The sequence below is a fragment of the Myotis daubentonii genome, chromosome 2 (genome assembly GCF_963259705.1).
Source record: "Myotis daubentonii chromosome 2, mMyoDau2.1, whole genome shotgun sequence".
NCBI classification, from domain to species: Eukaryota; Metazoa; Chordata; class Mammalia; order Chiroptera; family Vespertilionidae; genus Myotis; species Myotis daubentonii.
This window is the reverse complement of record NC_081841.1, coordinates 15,275,242-15,298,399: the sequence shown is the minus strand read 5'-3', so window position 1 is coordinate 15,298,399 and position 23,158 is coordinate 15,275,242. Positions and strand designations below refer to the sequence as shown.

At 36.1% G+C, this 23,158-nt stretch overlaps 1 protein-coding gene and 1 non-coding gene across 8 annotated transcripts in view; both read right to left on the bottom strand.

Annotated features, from left to right (window-relative positions):
* Window positions 1-1,477: 1,477 nt before the first annotated feature.
* The window catches only part of WASHC3 (WASH complex subunit 3), a 38,696-nt gene continuing 17,015 nt past the window's right edge, over window positions 1,478-23,158 (bottom strand). For 3 of the 7 annotated variants that reach the window (XM_059681839.1, XM_059681841.1, XM_059681840.1), the window contains 2 exons: window positions 8,348-8,412; window positions 1,478-2,057 (listed from right to left, as the gene is read on the bottom strand). In XM_059681839.1, coding sequence (XP_059537822.1) covers window positions 1,973-2,057; window positions 8,348-8,412 — 150 coding nt within the window. In that variant the 3' untranslated portion in view covers window positions 1,478-1,972. Of the gene's footprint in view, window positions 2,058-8,347; window positions 8,413-15,298; window positions 15,383-23,158 lie in introns of those variants that run through there. The other 4 variants (XM_059681837.1, XM_059681838.1, XM_059681843.1 and 1 more) reach the window with 2 other exon arrangements.
* On the bottom strand, window positions 9,013-9,138 carry LOC132229065 (small nucleolar RNA SNORA11). The gene has a single exon (XR_009451632.1). It is a non-coding gene; the product is annotated as a small nucleolar RNA SNORA11 (small nucleolar RNA).

Sequence of the window (23,158 nt, the reverse complement as noted above, 5' to 3'; positions counted from 1 at the left end):
CATCGATGAGAGAGAAACATCGATCAGCTGCCTCCTGCACATCTCCCACCGGGGATATGCCCGCAACCCAGGCACATGCCCTTGACCGGAATCGAACCTGGGACCCTTCAGTCCGTAGGCCGACACTCTATCCACTGAGCCAGACCGGCCAGGGCCCAACTTATCTTTATATCCAAGAAGGAAAATCATACATTTTAAATGATAGTAAGTCCAAGTCAACTTGGTATTTTAGCAGCAGCTCTGTCTGTAGCCAATGCTTGTGGTGGTGGCCCTACAACATATCCTCCGGGCCCACCTGGGGTTTCAGCCAGCGCTGTAGTAGGGTCCCACTCAATCTCAGACTCACCTTTTGGTGACAGCAAACCCATCTCAAATGAGCGCCCCATTTCTCCACTTTGTGACAAAGTGTCCTTTCAAAGGCCATGGGAACCCCCAGGCCTATTAAGTATATCACATAAATGAAGAGGAGTAATGCCTTCAACCAATGGGTCCAAGGCTATTGGACAGAGGGTCCAGCCTCTAGTCCTTCTGATAGACAATCCTGGGAAGCACTTGCTCACTTCCAAGGTGGTGCTATGGTCCTTGGACCAAGTCCCAAGCTCCCCAATGGTAATCTGGTAAGATACCTTTTATGGGTTTCCCCCCCCTTTTACTCTCTCTGTTCTCTTACTTTTGCTTCCTGGGATCACCTCACAAATGACTTGCATACACTCAAGTCCTTTTTCAGGGTCTACTTTCAGGTGGCCTAAACTAAAATGAGCACCATTAATCAAATGTATTTATATATCTTTCCATGTAAGTATAGGTGGTTCTTCATATCTGTAGATTCACCATTTGTGAATTCAACCAACAGTGGATGGAAAGTATTTTGTTAAAATGTTGCACTATTGCTGACATGTACTATGTAGTTAGGCTTATGATAGCTGCGTCTGTAGTGTACATGTGCAGACTTTTTCCCCCCTTGTCATTAGTCTCTAAAGAACAGTGTAATAACCATTTACATCACATTTACATTGTATTAGGCATTTAAAGTAATCTAGAGAAGAGTTAAAGTACATAAAAGGATGTGGATAGGTTATTTGCAAATATTTTGTCATTTTGTATGAGGGACTTGAGCAGCCATAGATTTTGGTACCCACGGGGGTTCCTGGAACCAATTCCCCACAGATACCACGGGTCAGCTGGATTTTACAGATTTTCTAGATTGTGTGCAAATAATTATTCTTGAAGGATTATTTGCAAGGTGAGGTGAGGACATTTTAAACCTGTGCAAATTAAATATATTTTTTCTGTTTAGGCATTAAAAGAGCTGATGATAATGATGCTTGCTCACTATGAACCACATTGAAACTACCTTTAATTCCATTTCTATCTGATAAAAAATATAATACGAATATCTAACTTTGATGGTATATGAACTAATGGCCAAGTGATGAAAAACTCTATAAGATAATAAATACTATCAATAAGTCCCGTATCCATACTATATAATATATAAGCTTTAATTTGTCACATAAAACTTCAATATTACTTTCTGCCAGAAATTTAGCAACTCTTCTGATACAAATGCACATAATACTTTCATGCTAAAAGTCATAAAAACTGAATAATTCACTCAGCCAAATTCACTTTTTTCTTTTTGCATTGAGTCTATTTTTATCACTAATCTTACATTGATTTTATGTTAAATGTTCATTATATCTCTGCAATATTCCATCTTAGTATTGGTAGCACGAATTTAACTTTTTTAGGTTATTTTTTTCCCCAGTTCAGGGCCCTTAATTGGTAACAACATATACTGCCAGGTTATAAATGCTTTATTATTATTACAATTTTAGCACTGAGGAAGCTTGGTGATGAATATCTGGCCACTTGATGTTCTTTTGAAAAAGAGGTCAAGTTCAGGCTCTCTTTCTGATAGAATGTAAAGTACTTCTACACGTGTTATCTGTAATTATTATGAAAGTTAATCTTAGTCACTAAAAGAGGATTCACTATCTGAACTTTCTTCAGCATTTTTTTCACCTTCGCCATCAGGCACTGGAGCATCCGGCCTCCTGAAAGAGAAGGGAAACGTTTTTAAAGTTTTTTCCAGTTGAAAGAAGCACTTACTCATTGTAAATTAGGTTCATCCTAGAATATTGCTGCTAATAAATCTGCCAAGTCTGCGTCCTTAACTGAGAGAGACTCCCACTCGCCACCGCAGCGCACTCTCCCTGGCGTCTCCAGCATTGTGGGGATTAAGTGCCTTTCCTGTGTGGGCCGTGGCACTGTCTTCTCTTGCCAGTGCTTACAGAGCGTGCTGCTTCAGCACTTTATGCTTCTCATTGCCATGGAGATCAGCTATAGACAGAGATGCGATCAGGGGAGGCTGGCAGGACCATTGCCACAGCCAGGCAGCCTCCAAGTGCCTGAGGTACAGAGAAAGAAAAGCCAGCAGTGGAAAGAAAGGGAAAATCTTCATGTTCAGGAAAGCTGCAGGGAGAAATTTTTTAAGTGGAAGAGAGTTCACGAGTGGCTATTGAGAAACACAGGCAATAGAAAATCTGTGGGGGCAAAGGTTCTTCATTGTATTGAATGTTTTCACTTAAGTGCACCATGGACATGTGAGAAGGGTTAAACTCCAATTCTGCAAGGCTGTGCTATAATAAAACAAAATAAAATTTAATACTGTCATTAAAACCGTCAGCTAGATAGGCTCCACCATGCTTGTCAGTAAACCATTCAGTTCACCTGGGAGCACTATCACTCAGCCTGTGTCCCTGCTACCAAGAAAGAGAATTAAGGAAGCAAAGTATACTTTTGGGGAAACTAAAAGAGAAAGGAGGCCGAAGCTGGTTTGGCTCAGTGGATGGAGCATCGGCCTGCGGACTGGAGGGTCCCGGGTTCGGTTCCAGTCAAGGGCATGTGCCTGGGTTGCGGGCACATCCCCAGTGGGGGATGTGCGGGAGGCGGCTGATTGATGTTTCTCTCTCATCGATGTTTCTGACTCTCTGTCTCTCTCCCTTCCTCTCTGTAAAAAATCAATAAAATATATTTAAAAAAAAATAAAAGAGAAAGGAGGAATAATACAGCTGCTCTGTCATAAAATCTACCACTTATGTCACCCTCAGCCCCTTGATTCTTATTAAAGATTGGGAACACCAACAAATGCAACTCTTCTTTGTCAGACATATAACTATTATGCATAGTTTATTATTTACTCTTATTAAAAATTATGGCTGAGTTTTGGCTTATATTTTTAATATCATATCTGGCATACTACAAAACAGAACAAATACTGGCACTGCTTTCTAGTCGTCACATATAAACCCATTCAATTTTAGATTATGCCTAGGAGGAAATCATATGCACTCAATACAGCACAACTGTAAAGCTGGCCACAGCATTTCTAGGTTTTGACTGATGCTCTGTCTGCCTAAAATACTAACACGGGACCACAGTCTTCACCACTACCCATGGAAGCAAGAACTCTAGACGCAGTGGGCATGAATACCAGGCACACTTTCCCAGTAAGTTTCTCTCTGCTATATAGTTGATTTCTTATTGTCTTCACTTTGTTTAAAAAGGAAAATTTGCCAGAGGGAATTATCTGACTATTACATCAAATTACATTAGTATCTCTGGCAACTCAAACAAATAAAACAATGTACACAACTCCCCTAAAATAAATGCTACTTAAGAAAAGGGTAAAAGTAGCTTAGGCCTAGAAGAGAGTGAAACAATAAAATTAATTGATTTATGTGTGTAACCACTTTTTGATGTATATAATGCTGTATGGCATAGTGGTTAAGAACAAAGACTATGAAGTCAGATTGACTGAGTTCAAATCCCAGCCTTGCTACTTATTTGTTAGGCAACTTTAGGGAAGCTATTCAACCACTCTGTACCCAACTGACTGGATTGTTGTGTTGATTAAAATAAATCACTAAGTGTAAAGTATATTGAATAATATCTGGCATATAGTAAGTATATTAAATGTTATTTTCTATTATTTTTATTATAGAATTATTATTATTCTCATCATTATCATGTGCCTACTATTTGCCAGGAACTGTGGTAGGTGCCAGAGATACAGAGATGAAAACCAAACAGTTCCTGCCCTGCACAAGCTGATATTTTAGGGGGGAGATAGAAATGCAATCAATTATTGTTACACAGTGTGATATACACAAACACAGTTGTACGAGCTACACGTGTGAAAAGAAAAGTAATTCACTCTACTAGGGTTCGTTAGAGAAAACTCCAGAGATGAAGATACTTGTGCAGGGTTTTGGGATGTGAGTAGGAGTTTGTCAGAAACAAAAAATGTGGGAATAGGTGGGGATGAGAATCTGAGTAAAGAGAAAAAATGGGAATGGTACGATGCTACATTAGGAAGCTGGAAGCCATTTAGTAGCTAGAGGGTAAGGTATATTGCGGTGCAAAATCAGATGACATCAGATAATTTGGCAGGAGTAATAGGTGAAGGATGGGGAAAAGTTATATAAAATAAGTTTTCACTGCAATTGCACCAGTTTGGGATTCTTATGTAGTCATTTACTTCATATTCACGTTTTTATGTAATAATCACCACCATCTCCAGAACTCTCTTCATCTTGCAAAACTGAAACTCTATACCCATTAAGTAATAACTCCTCTACACGCTTTCCCTCCAGGCTTTGGCAACTACTATTCTACCTTCTGTCTTTCAATTTGACTATTCTAAGTGGAATCATATAGTGTTTGTCATTTTGTGAATGGCTTATTTCATTTATCATAACAAAGGTTCATCCATGCTATAGCATGTATCAGAATTTCCTTCCTTTCTAAGGCTGAATAATACTCCATTGTGTGCACATAGTAGATTTTGTTTGACCATTCATCTGTGGATGGGCATTTGGGTTGTTTCCACCTTTGGGCTACTGTGAATAATGCTACTATGAACATGGGTATACAAATACAGGGTGGGGCAAAAGTAGGTTTATAGTTGTTCATATGGCAAATAATATAATAATCAATAAATAATAATACAAGAATAAAACTCTGTGTTTTATGTACTCACAATTGTAAACCTACTTTTGCCCCACCCTGTATATGTTTGAGTTCTGGCTTTCACCTTTAGGTATATGCTCAGAAGTGTAACTGCCAGATTACATAGTAATTCTAGGGTTATTTTTTTTTTTTTTGAGGCACTGCCAGACTGTTTTCCATAGTGGCTATATCATTTATACATAGTACATAAGTGTTCCAATTTCTTCATATCCTTGCCAAAACTTGTATTGTTTGTCTTCATTTGTTTTTAAAAATTGAGATATAATTGATATATAACATAATATTAGTTTTAGGTATATAATACATTTTGTTATTTGTATATAGTGTGAAACCATCACACATTAATTCTAGTTGACATCCACCCCATATATAACTTCAAACATTTTTTTCTTGTTATGAGAACTTAAAAGATCTACTCTCGCCTGGCTGGTGGGTCTCAGCTGGTTGAGCTTTCATATATCTTTTTATTTCTGTGGCATTGGAAACTAACAGGACTGACTCTTGGTTAATTATAACTATTGTTATTTTTGAAAACTTGGATTTTTAAAAACAATCACTTAGAAGTAGCAAATACCATTTATTTGGTAATTATCAAGCATTTACTTCAGTTTCATGGACTTCCTAAAATTCGGTGATAGACATTTTTCTAGGAAAATAGGCAGGCTCTCTTCTCCTTTAGCATGTTAAACTGCTTTAGTTTAAAATTACGTACTCTTTTCTACTGAAATTTTATACATAATCAAATAACAATGTATTTTCTGATCAGTATTTATTTCAGCTTTGCTCTTTGCTCAGTACAGACTATCTTGACTATTTTTTCTAAGTTATATGAATCTGTCTTACTATCTGAGGCTAATAAAAACAGTGTAGTTTATACTTTAAAAGAAAAAAGAAACAGAACAATCACTGAAAGTTCTTGGCTGAGGCTTAATATGTACCTAAGATTCTAAATAAAAGTACACTTTTCATTTGGGTGGCACATTTTCTTCTCCCTCATCAGCCAAGAGCTTTCTTCCAGCGTGAGGCTCCTTAACTTTTAGGTAAACATGATCCTCCAAGCGCCAAAATTCCTCTTTAACAAGGCAGTTGATTCCACTTCTCATATCTGGCTGGCTAAGTGTCGTTGGAGCTGGTCTAGTAGTGGTGGTGACAGGTTATAGTGAGTCACCCCCACTCCAACCAGTGCCCCTTGTGACCAATGGCCTGGACTTATGAGGTAATGGGTCAGAATTCCAGCTCCTGGCTGTGGTTGAGGAGCAGCTTTCATGTAAGACAATGTTTTAACTGTTACTGGAATTCTACCCTAAAACTTGGCACCACCTTGTAACCAAATGTTTCTTAACATTTAAAGACAATGACATACTCTCAAACTTGCTAAGTGAGATATACCAAGGAAGGATTGGGGGTACCGGGAGTTCTCCCCTCGGTAGTCATCCATGAACTTCTTAGGGTAGTGACACCTAAATGGAGTCTTGGAGAATATGAACTTAGCCAGGCCAATAAGATGGGGGAAGGAAGTTCCATGGAGAAGAAAGAAAACATTAAAAGACATCAAAAGGGAATAGGAAAATGATACAATCAGAGAAGAGCCAATGCTACAGCTACACAATAGAGGTGATATGGAACAGTGGCAAGAAATGAAGCTTGAGTGAGAATCTGGGTCTTGATGACAAAAGCATTTATATGTAATTCTTGTGTTAGACTACATGCTGAAGGTAATGGAGAGTCACATAAAGATTTGAAGCAAGAATGAAGTATTAACGGAAACACTCAAGCTTTAGTGACAGATAAAAAGAGAATTGGGAAACCAATCAGGAGCTACTATAATAATTCAGGTGAGAAATGATGAGAGTTTGAACTAAGCAGCAATGAGCATGGACGTATGTGGTCAGATGTAAGGGATATTAAAAATGAGACTATCGTAGTGACTGACGGGTAGGGAAGAGGACACAATCAAGGATGACTTTCAAGTTGCTAGTGTGGGTAGCTGGTTAAGTAAAGGATTATGAAGGTTTAGTCTGGGCAAGGGATAACGTAAAGCCAATAAGAGATAAAAGGAGTGGATAGCCAGCATCTGCTGATGCTTGTAGGGCTGCTAGTTTTCTATTTATTACATTTTCTCTAGAGAAAAAATATCAGCCTTTTAAAAATCATTTTAGCTTTCTACTGTGTATTTCGTCTACTGTATATTTCCAGAAGCAAAAAGGAGGCCTTGGTCAATGTTAAATATATTTATAACATATATGTCAATGAGTACCAAAATGGATTGGACCCATATGTTCAATTCACATTCTAATATATGTCACAATCCATCTGCTTTAAAGTGTGTGTCAGAAAGAATTTCCAGAACAAATGTCAACTATCCTGGAGAGTCTTAGTTCAAATTACCAATCTATGCCACTGGACTCCAGTTACTTGGATATATGCTAACTGTAGATACATGCTGGAAATCAGTTCTTGTAGACTTTAAAAAATTCTTAAATTTCATATTTTAGAAGATAAAATAAGAAAAAAAGACTGTTTTATGGTGTTTCACATGCAAAATGCACCGTTTCTTGAAGGGCTGAGAGCCAAGAAAAATAACAAAGCAGTATATTGCTAGTAGAATACAAACGCCTGGAACACACAGCTAAACACATCGGGGTGGACCAAAACCCCAAACTGGAAAGACTTTTTACAAGTATCCAGATACTTGCAAAACAGACTACTTCTGAATAATCCATTAAGATATATATACTTATCCAGGATGAGCTATGTAGCTAGGTTTGCTTGGATGAAATAAAATTATTGACAAATTTCTGAGCCACATATTTATAGCATTTCTCAAAAATATTTTATAAAACTCACAAAAACTGTATCTAGTCCCATAATAATCATTAATGTGGACCTAGAGTGACTTTACCTTATTTATTTCTCAATCTGGCTCAACTTAGATCTTGGTAGAGTAAATTTCCTATATACTAAGATATTAAACAAAAATCTGGCAGATAATTAAAAAAGAAAAAGGTAGCATGGAGAGAAAAACACCACTGCTTCTTGAGGACACTACTGCTGTGCAACGAAACTGCCATCAAATTCCATCTCTCTGGATGTATAGATTCATCACTGATCTACTATAACTGCCCTTAAATGTGCAAAGGATGGTTTTAACAGCATAGGATAGATTTTTCATTTTTGTAACACTATTTATGAATGTAGTTCCCTCAACTATAAAATACTGTATAGGAAAAATATATCATTTGAAATCTTTTTATTGTAACTGATAAATTAAACATCTCGGCGGTAATATCATTATATTAGAAGAATTACTTACTCGAGAAGATCTGGGTCTAGTCCTTCTGATATCATTTTGTTTCTTATTGCCATCACTGGGACACCCTAAGCAAAGGACACAATATAATAATTCAATGATTAAAAATGCTTTCTTCATAAAAACAGAAAAATAGACCAATGGGTCAGAACTGAGAGCCTAGGAATAAAGCCCAAGCATACATAGTCAACTAATATTTGACAGAGGAGCCAAGATTACTCAATAGAGAAAAGACATTTTCTTCAATAAATGGGGCTGGGAAAATGGAGTATAAAAGAATGAAACTCAATATGAAGAGTTTTCAGAGTTGTATCTCTCAGAGAAATGCTACAGATCTTGACAAATAAAGTTCAGATCATTGTTAACTATAATCCTCATTTTTTAAAATAAGGAAATATGCCCAGCCAGTGTGGCTCAGTGGTTGAGTGTCTACCTATGAACCAGGACGTCTCAGTTTGATTCCCAATCAGGGCACATGCCTGGTGGTGTGGGCTCAATCCCCAGTGGGGGTGCCATGCGGGAGGCAGCCAATGAATGATTCTTTCTCATCATTGATATTTCTATTTCTCTCCCTCTCCCTTCCTTTCTAAAATCAATAAAAATATATTTGAAAAAATAAATAAAATAAGGAAATGTATTAAAATTTTAAATATTTACTTTTTTTTTTCATGTATAGGGCATAATGTCACAGGAAGGTCATAGTATCCTGCCACCCGTGAGGAGTAAGCCCAAGTCGCTGTTGGATGTGTTATACACAGAGCCATTCTTCAGGCACTCTGCTCTCTTTACACCCATTAATTATTTACTTAAAAAAAAATGTCCAGAAAAGATGCCTTTTACAACCCTCATCTCTTATTCTGGCTACGGAGGAAGAGAAAGTCCATGTTCCCTGTAGCTTGCTAGGCTCGAGCAGGATGGGAAAGCAAAGGCTTCCGCTCAGGTTTGCAGGAACACTCTCTCCTGAGAGGCAGCAAAGGCACGGCTGCCATCTGTAGGCCCGTTTATACATTTATCTTTAGAACTGCTATGTTTAATTTTATAAATTAGTAAAAATTAATCTGTGAAGACTTGGCTAAAATGAACACCGAAATGCATCCTAAATATTAGATGGATAAAAATAAATAGCACCATCACAAAATTCTCTTTAAAAACATACTCCTGAAAGTAATACTGTTTCATGGGGGCAATCGTCAAGGTATTCTGCAAATGACAAGGCAGAAGATAAAACTCTGGGCTTCTTGTTTGCTTATGAAGTTTAACAATAAATCAAAGACAGAAAAATGGAAGTTGCGTAGTGGCATTCATTCCATGTTAACAGACTCTTAAAGTAAGCATGAGAATAAAACTTGCACCATTTTTAAAATATAGGATGTCCCCAAAATGTATACACATACTTTGAATAATTATAAAGGCAATGTTATTAAAATACATTTTCAAAATTGAGCTGTTAAAATATACATTTTTTTGGACACCCTATATATTACCTGGAATTAAGACTTGAGAGATTTTTAAATAAAATATACTTAATAATCACTTGATAATAAAATTTATATAATAGTGGAGGAGAAAGCTGACTACTTGAACAACAAGATTGGGAATTTTATTTGATAATTACATGCCATTCAACTATTCAGTATAACAGAGAAAATTAGAAGTTTGAAACTGTTCAAAGAAGAAAACACTAAAGTACTAAGGAGAAATGGAAAAGAGAGCAGAGTTAACATCATACTTCTTTAAAAAGACCCATCAGTTTCTGTTAACTACGGTTTGATGGTATAAGGTCTTTCTACAAATTCAACTGTGATTTATTTATTACACTTTAGCATAATCCACATGAAAGCATTAGAAAGGTTATACAAAATTACAAAGCTGAGAAAACAGGAGGGAGAAGAAATGAGGCTGAAAAAAAATTTCCTAAAATATAGCAAAGGAAGTATGTGTAGCGTGGGGTCAGGGGAGGTGGTAACTGGTAAGGGAGGAATAGGGAACAGGGAAGTTGATGGAATTAACTAAGCTCCCTATTTTGACTTTAGTTTCATGGGATTGGTTATAGTATAAGAATAATAGTTTTACCCTTAGTTTCTCAAAGCTGACTCCAGCAAAAGAATACAAATATTACATTACCAAAATTTGGTGAGTCTTCAGTCGTTTCTGTATATAAATATCGATAAAAGAAAATACACGTAACTTATAATATCTTACCCTATTAGAGACTCTACCACTATCATCAGCTTAATACAAATATCACAAAGCTTGCCAGAAAAATAATTTGGTCTGTTGGAGAAGATGTATTCCAAAGGGATTTGCTCCTGTTTCTAGTGACGTTGCTTAGAAAATTTGTTTTGCTGTATTCATCCTTAGAGGTTATAAGAAACAGTCTGGTTTGTTAAACATCAAAAAGAAGTGTCCAATTTCTGATCTCCAAGAGACAAGGCTACCGGTGGTCTAAGGAGGACACAACAGACCTCAAGACTAAAATTTACTGAACTGTGGGATTATTTTTGGCAAGTGATTATGGCCATTTGTCCAACATAAGTAAAGAAGAAGAGAGAAGGCAGCCATAAGTCTGATGTTCCAAAAATCACGTCTGTATTTGCGTCACTGGAGAAAGTGTGCAAAGAAGCCACAGTAATGAAATTATGAAGGCAACACTAATAGCTAAATTCTAGTTTCTTATATCATAGTAACTGTTTTGAGGTTATAGGACTGCCAATATTTACCTTTATTTGTTATTGTGTTAATGAAATCCAAGCTACTAAATTCCTTTATAAACCATGTTGAAATTTTCCTAAAGTTTTAGATTAGAAGGGGGAAAAACCTTCTTACTCAATCTAATAGTGATGATTTTCCCTTTTTAAACATAACAAAATAATGCTCCTTACATTGGAGTCTTTCCTCTCAGTTTATGAGCTTGAATCACAACAATTCAGTTCTAAAAGATGGAAAATATGAAGTTTATGAAGGTTTTTCCCTACTTGGTCAACAATAAAGAAAAGATCTATTGAGTTGATGGGTGGGTAGTACTTTTTTATTTTCAAGGAGAGGGAATGAGTAGGAGTTGAGAAGATGCTATGGGTCAGAAAAAGGCAGGCAGTCCTCCAATCAGGCTCCTTTTACTTAAATTTTAACTTAGTGGAATGGACTCAATCATTTTTTTGCCTTCTGATTTTCAATAATGCTCTCTTTAAAATATCTACACTGCATTTTATGTAATATTTTATTTTTTAAATATGTTTTTATTGATTTTTTTTTTTATAGGGAAAGGAAGGGAGAGGGATAGAGAGATAGAAACATTGATGAGAGAGAAACACATCGATTGACTGCCTCTTACATGCCCCCTACTGAGGATCCAGCCCGAAAATCTGGCATGTGCCCTGACTGGGAATTGAATTGGTAACCTCTTGGTTCATGGGTCAACGCTCAACCCATGGACTTATGTAATATTTTAGTAGGGTGTTATATTTAGAATTACATTTTCAGATGAAATATTCTATTTAACAGATAATAAATGTTTACTCAATAAATCATAAAACAAAAGCAAGTGTATGCTTAATAATCTTTTCTCCTTCTAGAAGCTGTCTGTGAAGGGATTCAAAATTAATTTAAATAAATCTCTTAATCACTGTTGAATGAATATCACTATCTATAAAAAGAAAGCTTTATTTTGAATGATACAGATTTAGAAAATGACAAACTCTAAAATTATCTCTGATACTGTTGCCTCCAAGGGTCATTAATTTGAACCTGAATCTGTGGGCAAAAAAGCAGCTCACAAATCTTGACTGGTTCCTATGGAACTAATAGTAAATTATTCCCTTTTCAGTGATTATTTCAACAGCTCAGTTTCACAGGGAGAAAGAATTCCTGACTGGGCATCAGATATTTTTAAAGTTGAAGGAATAAATCATGATAAAATGGATAAAAATTAGACTAGCCCTTACCAGGGCCCCAGGAAGTTGGTAAGACAGTTACTGTTACTTTATCCATCCTGTGTCTTTTAGGCATGGGAACTAGGGTAACCTAAATGCCTATCAAGAAAGCCATCAAAAATTATTTTAAAAAGTTGGGGATGGACTGTTATGCTACTCAAAATATAGCTGCATCAATTTCCCCATGTGACTGATTTTTCCCCTGGGTGTTCTTGTAACATGATAAATATTAGATGTTAAGGATCAAAAAAGCACATGATGTGTTCTTTGCATTTTGTAGTTACTCAAGTTTTTAAAGAATTTCAAAGTAATTAGATGCTACGGAAGACCAGTTTTCCTCCCTTCATTATAATATAAAAGCAACATCTAAAATTGAAAGACTTGCGTTGACAATCTAATTCCTTTCAGTTTGCAGGCCGATGCTCTATCCACTGAGCCAAACCGGTCAGGGCGACAATCTAATTCCTAATCTCATTAGGAATACTTTAGCTACATTATAGCTTTGCTAAGCCTCATTTCACTCAACTCATATTTGTTGTTGAAAATATGTTGATTAGAATTTTCTAAATTTAATTCATTTGATTTCTAGGAATAGAAACTTTACAAGAATTTTCATAGCAAATCATTTTGGAATTCGCTACGTGACTTAAAGTGCAATAAGTTCAGATGGTGTCTTACTCAGTTTTTAGAAACTGATTTTATATACACCTATTCAAGAGAATTTAAAGAAATATCTCCAAATACAGCAGTAAAAGATAAGAATGAAATTCTTAATAATTAATTATAAAGATAATTTTACTGATTGAAACCAAAGAATATTCACTTTTGAACTAGTTTTTCAATATGATAATGAGTTTGAGCTGGTATATTATGAATCGCTCATTCAATGTCCTTAAAGATCATGAGTATCTATTTAAAGAGAGATGGCCAGAATTAGGCATTCCCTCTGGCTACAGAACCACAATAAAGGGCCCTGAATCTGATAAAGTGTCATCAGCACATGGTCTAACCAACTAACTGAATAAAAGTCATTTATGTACTTGAACTAGGAAAAGAAAAAGAAAAATTGGGATGCTGTATTATAATATTATGAAAATTCCCGTGGGTTGTACTAAGTTCTGGTGATATTTATTTAAATTAGAGTATACAAAAGATGTAGATATCTTCAGGTAGAGGAATATATAATTTTCATTCATTTTTCCCAATAAGATATTTTGAAATCTATTTTATTTCCTTTCAAAACTTACAGTAAACATTCGCATTTTCTCCAAGTTGTAAAATAATCCTTACTACAAAATTACCTAACTTACAAATGAAGTTTGTTCTTGCATCTTACATTGCTGTAATCTATTCAAAGCACATTATCTTCCACACCAGTAGTGCACACCTTGTTATGAATGCTCACACTGAGATCCTTGTCCAAACAGGGTGCTAGAATGCCTTCCTCAAGCAAATGGTGTCTAAGACACGTCTTTCCTCCTGCAGTGAGTCTACTTCCTTACTACAGCTCATTTGCTCCCTGGTTTTTACTTTTTCTTCCATTAACTACCACAATCTTAGCCAAACAAATTTATATTTATGGTGAGATTCACCATACTTCCAAAAAGAGTAAATGTAAGTAAGTAACTACTTAATTTACATTACTAATTTGGAAAACTTTTATGTGAAGTACCTTATTTCCGGCAGAGGTGGGCACTGAGAAATCAAAGTTGGGTAACTAAAACATTATAGTTGGATCAGAGTAAAAGAATTATACCGTACATTTCACGAAGGATAAAATCTGTCATTGTTAGTATATATCTTCAAAAGCTTCCTATGAACCTTAACAGCAATGTTCCTTTTGTCACAACTTCTAAAGTAAGAACTAAGAAGTTGTGTAAAGGAGTTGGAATGAAAGATCCAAGTCCAAAGTTAAAAATATTTTTCTGCCGAAACCGGTTTGGCTCAGTGGATAGAGTGTCGGCCTGCGGACTGAAAGGTCCCAGGTTCGATTCCGGTCAGGGGCATGTACCTGGGTTGCGGGCACATCCCAGTGGGAGATGTGCAGGAGGCAGCTGATCGATGTTTCTAACTCTCTATCTCTCTCCCTTCCTCTCTGTAAAAAATCAATAAAATATATTTAAAAATAAATAAATAAATAAATAAAAATATTTTTCTGCTAAATGCTCATCTTTGTTGCTTCCCGTTTTTGTATACCATTTAAAGGAAATCCCTATGAATTTAAAAACTACATTAAACTTATCCTCTAAAAGTTCTTTCCCCTGTGTTTACTCGCTTATGCTCCTTCTTTTCTTTCTTTTGTGAGGATAGATGTACAGAGATATGATGTTACAGTGAAAAGGCAGATGAAGTAAATTTGACATTTAGAAAAATAAATAAACTGAAATAATGAATTACATGTTTTGGCTTGAAAGGACTTTTTGACAAACTGTCCTATACATTGCCTCCATTATTTTAATTATGCCAATGACACAAAATATGATATAGAGAATATGTCCCTGAAGAAATATATTCTCTTCAAACATAATTTTATACTTAAAAAATTGATTTGACAAATTTAGCACCGTAAATGAATTACCTTATCAATTATTTTTAAAAGATTATTTTGCGCCCTAGTCAGTTTGGCTCAGTGGATAGAGCGTCAGCCTGCGGACTGAAGGGTCCCGGATTGGATTCCGGCCAAGGGCACATGCGCGGGTTGCAGGCTCGATCCCCAGTCAGGGCGTGTGCAGGAAGCAGCCAATCAATGATTCTCTCTCATCATTGATGTTTCTATCTCTCTCTCCCTCTTCCTTTCTCTCTGAAATCAATAAAGAAATATATTTTTTTTAAAAAAGATTATTTTGCATTCTCAATTTTGTTTCACTTACTCTCCTCCTTTTAAATTATTTTAAAAATTATTATTTTTAAATTAATTTTTAATTATCTGATATATTATTAAAAAACAAAGAATTCAAGTGTACAGTAGCTGAATATCCTTCTGCGATTCTACTGGAGACTGACATCTGGGTACATCAGCTTGTTGGTGTGTGATAATTCTTCAGCTATGATTGAGAATTCCAAACCCTCCTGAGTGAGCTTCACGATTCAAAATACTTTTCTCCAGAAACTATAAGCACCATAAATAAAAATATTTATGATTAAATAACTAGATCCTGGAAACAAATTAATCACAACTCAACACTTTCATGGTAGTTGAATGCCACCTGAGGATAACTATAATGAAAAATATGTGATATCCGTATTAAAATATTCTGAGCCATCTGATTAGAGCAACAGTGGTAGAAATAGAGGCAGGTACACACAATATTACCAAATGGATACTGACCACCACCTCACTTAGTACCTGCCCAGTACATGCTTCTCCTTCAGTGTTCTATCTTCATCATGCATTAGGAAACAAGAAATCTAAAACCCAAACTTAGCAATCATTGTTTACTGCTCTCGAAGCAAACATATATAAGAAAAATCAAATAGCAAAGAATAATTTAAAAGCAAAACTTCTCAACATTAAACGTGTTCATAGTATGACTGTTTCTGAACTCCCTATCTTTCAAGGCAACTCGGGAAGGGTTCAAAGACAGCCAGAATATTGAAAAATAACAACCGGTAAAACTGGCGTAATTCGTCACATGTGGCTTCCTTAGAAGCTAGTTCATTGACTTTAGCAGAGAATAAGTAATTTTGGTAATTCTTTGCCAACAGTACATAAAAAAAGTTATCTGTTTCTAGATTCTCCATATGCTCAGGCCATGGCAAAGCACAGCTAACAGCTGAGGGGCTCCTGACTGGTGGTCCACTGTCAAGCTTTCTGCCTCAGGAGAAATCTCTATCTAATCCTTTCATTTGATATAAGACAGAATGCTGAGGAAGGAGGTAACTGTGTTCACTTGAGTCCCATTTATCCCAACTCAGAGTTACTACTCATATAGTGTATCATTCTGCTAAGCTTGGTTTCTTTCTTTTTAGTTGTGATCAAATGGACTGGCTGACCATTCAGTTGATGGAAGAAAATATTTTCCCTTTCCAATTTTCTAAGTTAGCTAAATTATGCATTTAATGAGACAAATGTTCATTTGCATCTTTTCTTTATCTACATTCATGTAGCTAGGAAAACAATCATTTTACATATGGCTTTTATCTTCAATGTGAAATACCACAAAAACTTGTCCCCCCAACACTGAATGTACTAAAAAAAATACTGACTTTGATATTGATTAATAAATCTTTGGTATTATAAAGGAAACAAAACACATGTTTACATTATAATATCTACAGAGTTAAAAAGTACAAAAAGAAATAACATATAGTTGCTACACTAAATTCATACCAGTGTTTTCCACAGCTATTACTGTATATGAACCACTTTTTAAAAATTTTAATTGACTTTTAGAGAGAAGAAGGGAGAGGGAGGAAAGAAGGGGGGGGAGAGAGGGAGAGAGAGAGAGAGAGAGAGAGACATCGATTTTTGTTCCACTTACTATGCATTCATTGGTTGCTTCTTGTATATGTGCCCTGACCAAAGATTGAACCCACAACCTTGTCCTATCTGGACGACGCTCTAACCAACTGAGTTACTTGGCCAGGGCTGAACCACTTTGGACTAGACTGTTGATCAGTGATGGGGAACTTACCCTGGAGCTCTCTAGAGCTCCCAAACAAGGCTTGAAATCCTTTAATTACTCTTAGAAAAACTACACCTTATCTAAAGTGCACCACTCTCCTTCATGCCTGATTAGTTTCACAAGTTCCAAGGTACATCACTTCTTGGTGGACATCTTTAATAATCAGTTGGAGACTCGTCCTCCTTAGGTAATGGAAGTCACATTTCCCCAGGCCAACATGCCCTGCTGGCAACAGATGCATCAGAACCACCAGGACCAAGGAGATTATTCAATTCACATTTGGAGCCAGCCAAAGAAAACAGAGCTTTAAAAAAGCCTAAGTGTCCGAAGAGACTGTTTTGGCAAATTTGGTTTAAAAAAATACAAGTCATTAGCTTCTTAATGTGGAAGTCGGACTTTTCCAATGCACAATTTATTATTGGCAAAGGATTCACCAAGTCCTGCCAGTAAAAGGGGGAGAATTGTTGGAAAAGTGATCTACGTACACAATTCCAGTTAAGTTATAAAAGCAATATGTAATTTAGTAAAAGCTTGTGCTGCACTATTATAACAACAAGCATTAAATCAATTATCTGCCACATTTGGAACACAACAGTATTACTCACTCAAAAATCTTGTGTAAAACTTGCTTAAAAAGGAAAAAAAAAAAAAAAACTCAGAAAATGCCAGCAGGTGTTCCAGGAACATTCATTAATAATGAGATCCAAATCTGGATCAATTAAATAGAGGACAAATCTAGAGATATCATTTTATGTATGAAGAAACTGGTCTTAGAAGGTGACATGACTCAAACATGGTCACAAGGGATTGTGTGACAAAGCTGAGAAACTGTATCATGTTGCATACCAGAAGCACAGAGTACAGATCTGGGTGTACTCTTCGACATCCAGATGTCTTACAAAAACAAGTCCTTTCTGGAACTGCCATCACTCATGCCCCACAGAGGGTAGTAATCTGAAAGTGACAGAAAAAGATATGGAGACCAAAAAACAAGGTACTACTTATTTCTCTGTGAACTGGTACTGGTGACATTTAAAAAATTCTGCTGGCTTATGTTCAAAGGAGCAGTTTTAACAATTTAGGCTCTAAAATCGATTTGCAGGTTCTGTGACAAGTGAGGCGAAGCAAATGTAAAAGTAGGCTATTCCAGGAGATAGCTAGACCCAGGAAAAGGCAGATTTCGTGGCAGCTCAGGAAGAAAGCCAAAAAGATTATAGTGCATTGAAGCCTGAAAAGTTTTTTTAAAAAAATCTATATTTGTGATTTGTAAGACTTCCTTTGTCTTGCTATCAAAACTGAGTGACCACTACATGGGTGGTCAGCAAACTTATTTTAGCAGAAAAATTAAAATGGCTTGGAAACATTTGTCTACTCTCTGCCTTACTAGAGAGAATAAAATGGTTTTAAACAAAAATTCAGAAAGGAAGCAAGAGAAGTCATCGCAAGAGGGTTGAGGGTCTAGTGCAGCCGTGGGCAAACTACGGCCTGCAGGCCGAATCCGGCCCGTTTGAAATGAATAAAACGAAAAAATTAAAAAAAGACCGTACCCTTTTATGTAATGATGTTTACTTTGAATTTATATTAGTTCACACAAACACTCCATCCATGCTTTTGTTCCAGCCCTCCGGTCCAGTTTAAGAACCCATTGTGGCCCTCGAGTCAAAAAGTTTGCCCACCCATGGTCTAGTGAGTATTAAGATGCTGAGTTAAAGAACATCACATTTTGGAAAAAGATAAACTCAGCTTAAGTGGAATGATAGGTGTAAGACTCTGGCTATGGAGCAATAACTCACTTTTAAATGATAAAAACATAAAGACAATTAAAAATGAAAGAAATCCCATTACTCTCTGTAGGAGGTAAGAGGACTTCTGCACTGTTAACTCCATTTTGAGGGTATAGAAATATTATTTTGGGGATCCTAGAATAGGTTTTTATACTGTTGGTATATAGTGATTTTTTCCCCCCCAGAAAGACAGATTTTTTTTTTGGTTTGTTTTTTAGACCATACTAATGCTATCTTCCCTTTTGTTAATGCAAGCAATCCCCTATCCAGATTGTAGGCTTCTAAAATTCAGCTTTGGTAACATGTAGTACAGTGTACAATGGGTGAGAAACTACTCAAGACCATGCCAATAGACAAAGTACAACGCTTTGATGAGTTATGCAGATACTAGTCTTTCTCTACATTAATAACTAAAACAAAATTTTGAGTAGCAGGTAAGCTAGAGAAACTTTAGTCACCTTCTGAGGTCAAGAAAAATTGGGGGTTTTAATAAAAAGTTACACTCTTGTTGGGAAAGTGAAACACTTTCCAGTATTGATAAGGCGATATTCAATGAAGCTACCCTCTAGAACAGTGGTTCTCAACCTTCTGGCCCTTTAAATACAGTTCCTCATGTTGTGACCCAACCGTAAAATTATTTTCGTTGCTACTTCATAACTGTAATGTTGCTACTGTTATGAGTCGTAATGTAAATATCTGATATGCAGGATGGTCTTAGGCGACCCCTGTGAAAGGGTCATTCAACCGCCAAAGGGGTCGCAACCCATAGGTTGAGAACCGCTGCTCTAGAATGAACTGGGATTAGGTTACTCCTTTTAGGAAATGTTCACATTTGTTTTCCTTTCTATCTATAGCCCATTGAGCCCTGTTTGTTCTCAGTCACATTCAAGGAACTGAACCACCTTAGGAGAATGGACAATTGATTAGAAGACTAATACAGAAAACAGGAAGGCATTTCACCACCTAGAAGTACAGAGATACAAAGCTATCTAGGTTCTTCCCATGTCAGTGGCAGAAACTGAAGGGTTCAATGATACAGACTGCAATGGGTGATGGTGTCATCTGTTCTCCTAGCTGGAGTTGCAGTTCTGTGAAGATATGGATATAGAAAACACTACTAACTAAGCAGATTCTGTTGAAGAACAATATTTTTGATGATGACTTATGACAATAGAATGATTATACTCCTGGAAAAGTGCTAAGCGATTCAGAAGAACCAAAAGATGATGCTCAGCTAAACCCACAAGGGGGTTTAAATAGAAATCAAAGGGTAAAACATCCTCAGGGCAGGAAACCTGAATAGACATTTTTCCAAGGAAGATATACAGACGGCCAACAGGCATATGAAAAGATGTTCAACACTACTAATTATTAGGGAAATGCAAATCAAAGCCACAACAGACCTCACACCTACTAGAATGTCTATTATTAAAAAGACAAGAAATAGGAGTTAGAGAAGATGTTGAAAAGGAAACCCTCATACAGTGTTTATGGAATTGTAAACTGGTAGAGCCATTATGAAAAATAGTACGGAGGTTCCTCAAAAAAATTAAAAATAAAACTACCATAGAATCCAGCAATTCCTTATCTGGGTATTTAATCCAGAAGAATATGAAAACACTAACTAAAAATATATATGTACCCCTATGTTTATTGCAGTATTATTTATAATAGTCAACATATGAAAACAAGCTAAGTGTCTATCGATGGATGAATGAATATGTGGTATATATACAATGGAATATTAGTCATAAAAAAGGAAAAATTGCCATTTGTGACAACATAGAAAGATCTCGAGGGTATTATGCTAAGTGAAATAAGTCAAATGGAAAAGTACAAAAACTGTATGATTTCACTTATATGTGAAATATAAAACAAAAAAGCAGCATGAACTAACATAACAAAAATAAACTTATAGATACAGAAAATAGAAAGGGGATTACCAGAGGCAAGGGATGAGGGAGGGGCGAGGGCAAAGAATATATGGTAACGGATGGAAACTAGACTTTAGGGTGAGCATGCAATAGAGTATAGAAACTGAATAATAATGTTGTATACTTGAAATTTAATGTTTTTAACCAATGCTACCTCAGTAAAAAAATAATTGTAAGAATCCTCAATTAATGACAGGAGAAAAAAAAAAAACAATGGGGAGAACTAGCAGGTAATTATTAAGAGGAGAGATATAAGGATATCGAAAACAATAGCCTAAAGTAAGAGAGAGAGAGAGAGAGAGAGAGAGAGAGAGAGAGAGAGAATTTATATAGAGCAAACATGAAATTTTAATTTTAAAATAAGTAAATATCAGGGATCATTAACACTTAGTGGGATGAAATTAATAAATAAGAACTGGCATTTGAAAGGCATGTCTTACAATGTTTTACAACAGGAGAAAGATACCAATAAATCAATACATATCCAGATATATGGAAATTCTTGAGCATGGAATAAAGGAAACCCTAAGTGAAGCTAAAAACGGCAATAGCTGTATTTCAGAAGGAGCATTCTTTTTGGTCACTTGACCAGGTGCAGCACTTAAAGTTTTCTGAAACATGTTGCAAACAAGCATAAGGACGAAATACAGATATGATATAATGACAGCTTAATTTTGCCCAAATCAGAGCATCTGATGAATTCTTACATGCTGAAAATTTTCTCCTTTAACAGATAAAGCGAGCATTGAGGGGAACTGATTTAACTATTTCATACTTATATTTGAACAAAGAGACAGAAGTGAATGATGATGTAGAAGTGACAGGAACGGTGGTAGTGACCATGTCCAGGAAAAACAATCAAGGACGTTGTCAAACATGTAGCCTACACCTGTAATTGGACATTTAGACAGTCACTCATGATATACTTAGGAAACAGGAGATATGGTAGATTTATAGATGGCTTAAGCAGAGCAATGATTGGCAGATTCATGTTAACTGTGAGGAAGTCCACTACTTGATCTATTTTTGTTTTGGTCCTACAAAACATTTTAGATCAATAGTTTGAAGAAATGGGAGCACTTCTATACATTTCCAGGTGACACAAAGCTAGAAAGGAGAGTTAACTTGCAGGATAAAACATTCCATTCAGTAAATATTGATGGAGCATCTTTATTGGCAAGGTGTTAAAGTGAATACAAAGATCAAGACACAGCTCTTCCTCTCATGATTTCCTTTTTCAATAGGAAAGACAACATATGTGTAAGTAATCATTGAAGTAGGTAAGAATAATTTTCACAAAAAATGTAGATATCGTGGTTAGATTGGTCAATGTTGGGAGATACTGCCTAAGTTTTATGTGTTGGTGGGTTAGGAATCTGGGAGGATTTAGTGGACGTGTTCACAGGAATGTGTTAGATGAGTAGAATCTGGGCATGCAATAATTAAGAGAAGGAGAATTTAGATTCAGAGGTGGAAAAGCATGGAGCATATACTGGGAAGGATTTGTGGTTTGATATAAAGAATGGAATTCAGGACAGGGAGCGGTAGGAAACAAAAGTTGGGAAATAAGATTCTGGGATCCAGGCTGGCACAATAAACTGAAAACAATAAAATGAAATTTAACTTGGATGAACTTGCAGTTTAAAGATGGCAGTGTAAAGATGTTGTTCCCCCTTTCGTCTTGAAAATTACCCCCAAACAATGAGGCCAAACTCCACTTTTAATGACTCAGAGGTATATATGAACCACAATAACATGGAAATTAAAAGCAGGAAAGCAGGTAAAAGAATGATTGATGACTCTGCACAGATAGGCCAACTTCACTTCCAGAACCCTGGAAATGTTGAGGAATCAGAAATACCCGTACCAAAGGCGGAGAGGAGGCAAAGGATTGAAATTAGAAAAACTGGGCTAAAAACAGGAAAAGTGTGAGGCAGGAGAAACTAAACCCCTGCCCATAATCAGTGACACGAAGCAAAAGGAATGGGCTGAAGCTAAAGTACTATCGAACTTAAAAAAATAAAATTAATAATCATTTATTCTTTCTTAAATGTTTCTAAATAAAACTTATTTTAATGATGTTATAATATAGGTTGGAATATTTTTAAATAGTTCTTAATGAGAAGGGCTTTTTTTTTTTGGAAATACATATGCTCTGGCTTGAAGTCCCAAGTTCAGATTTTAATTCAGTAGGGTAGGGACCAGGAATGTGTATTTTGACAGAGCTTGTCAATCTAAAAATCACTGACAGTGTAAAAAAGAAATCTATCTCCAAAACCCATCCAAAGGTAAATGGCCTAGAGAAAAACAGAGGCATTTTCATTTGTTGGTAAGCACTATGTGTTAGGTATTGTTCTAGGAACTGGGAATAGTGCAGTACCTCGAGTAATCCCCTACCCTCATGGATTGGTATTTTCGTACAGGGGGATACACAAACACAGTATGTAGGATATGTAGCATTTAAAATAATATCAGAAGTTTATATGAAGAAACATACAGCAGGTAAGGGGTAAAAGGAATGGGGCCAGAGAGAAGGTACTAC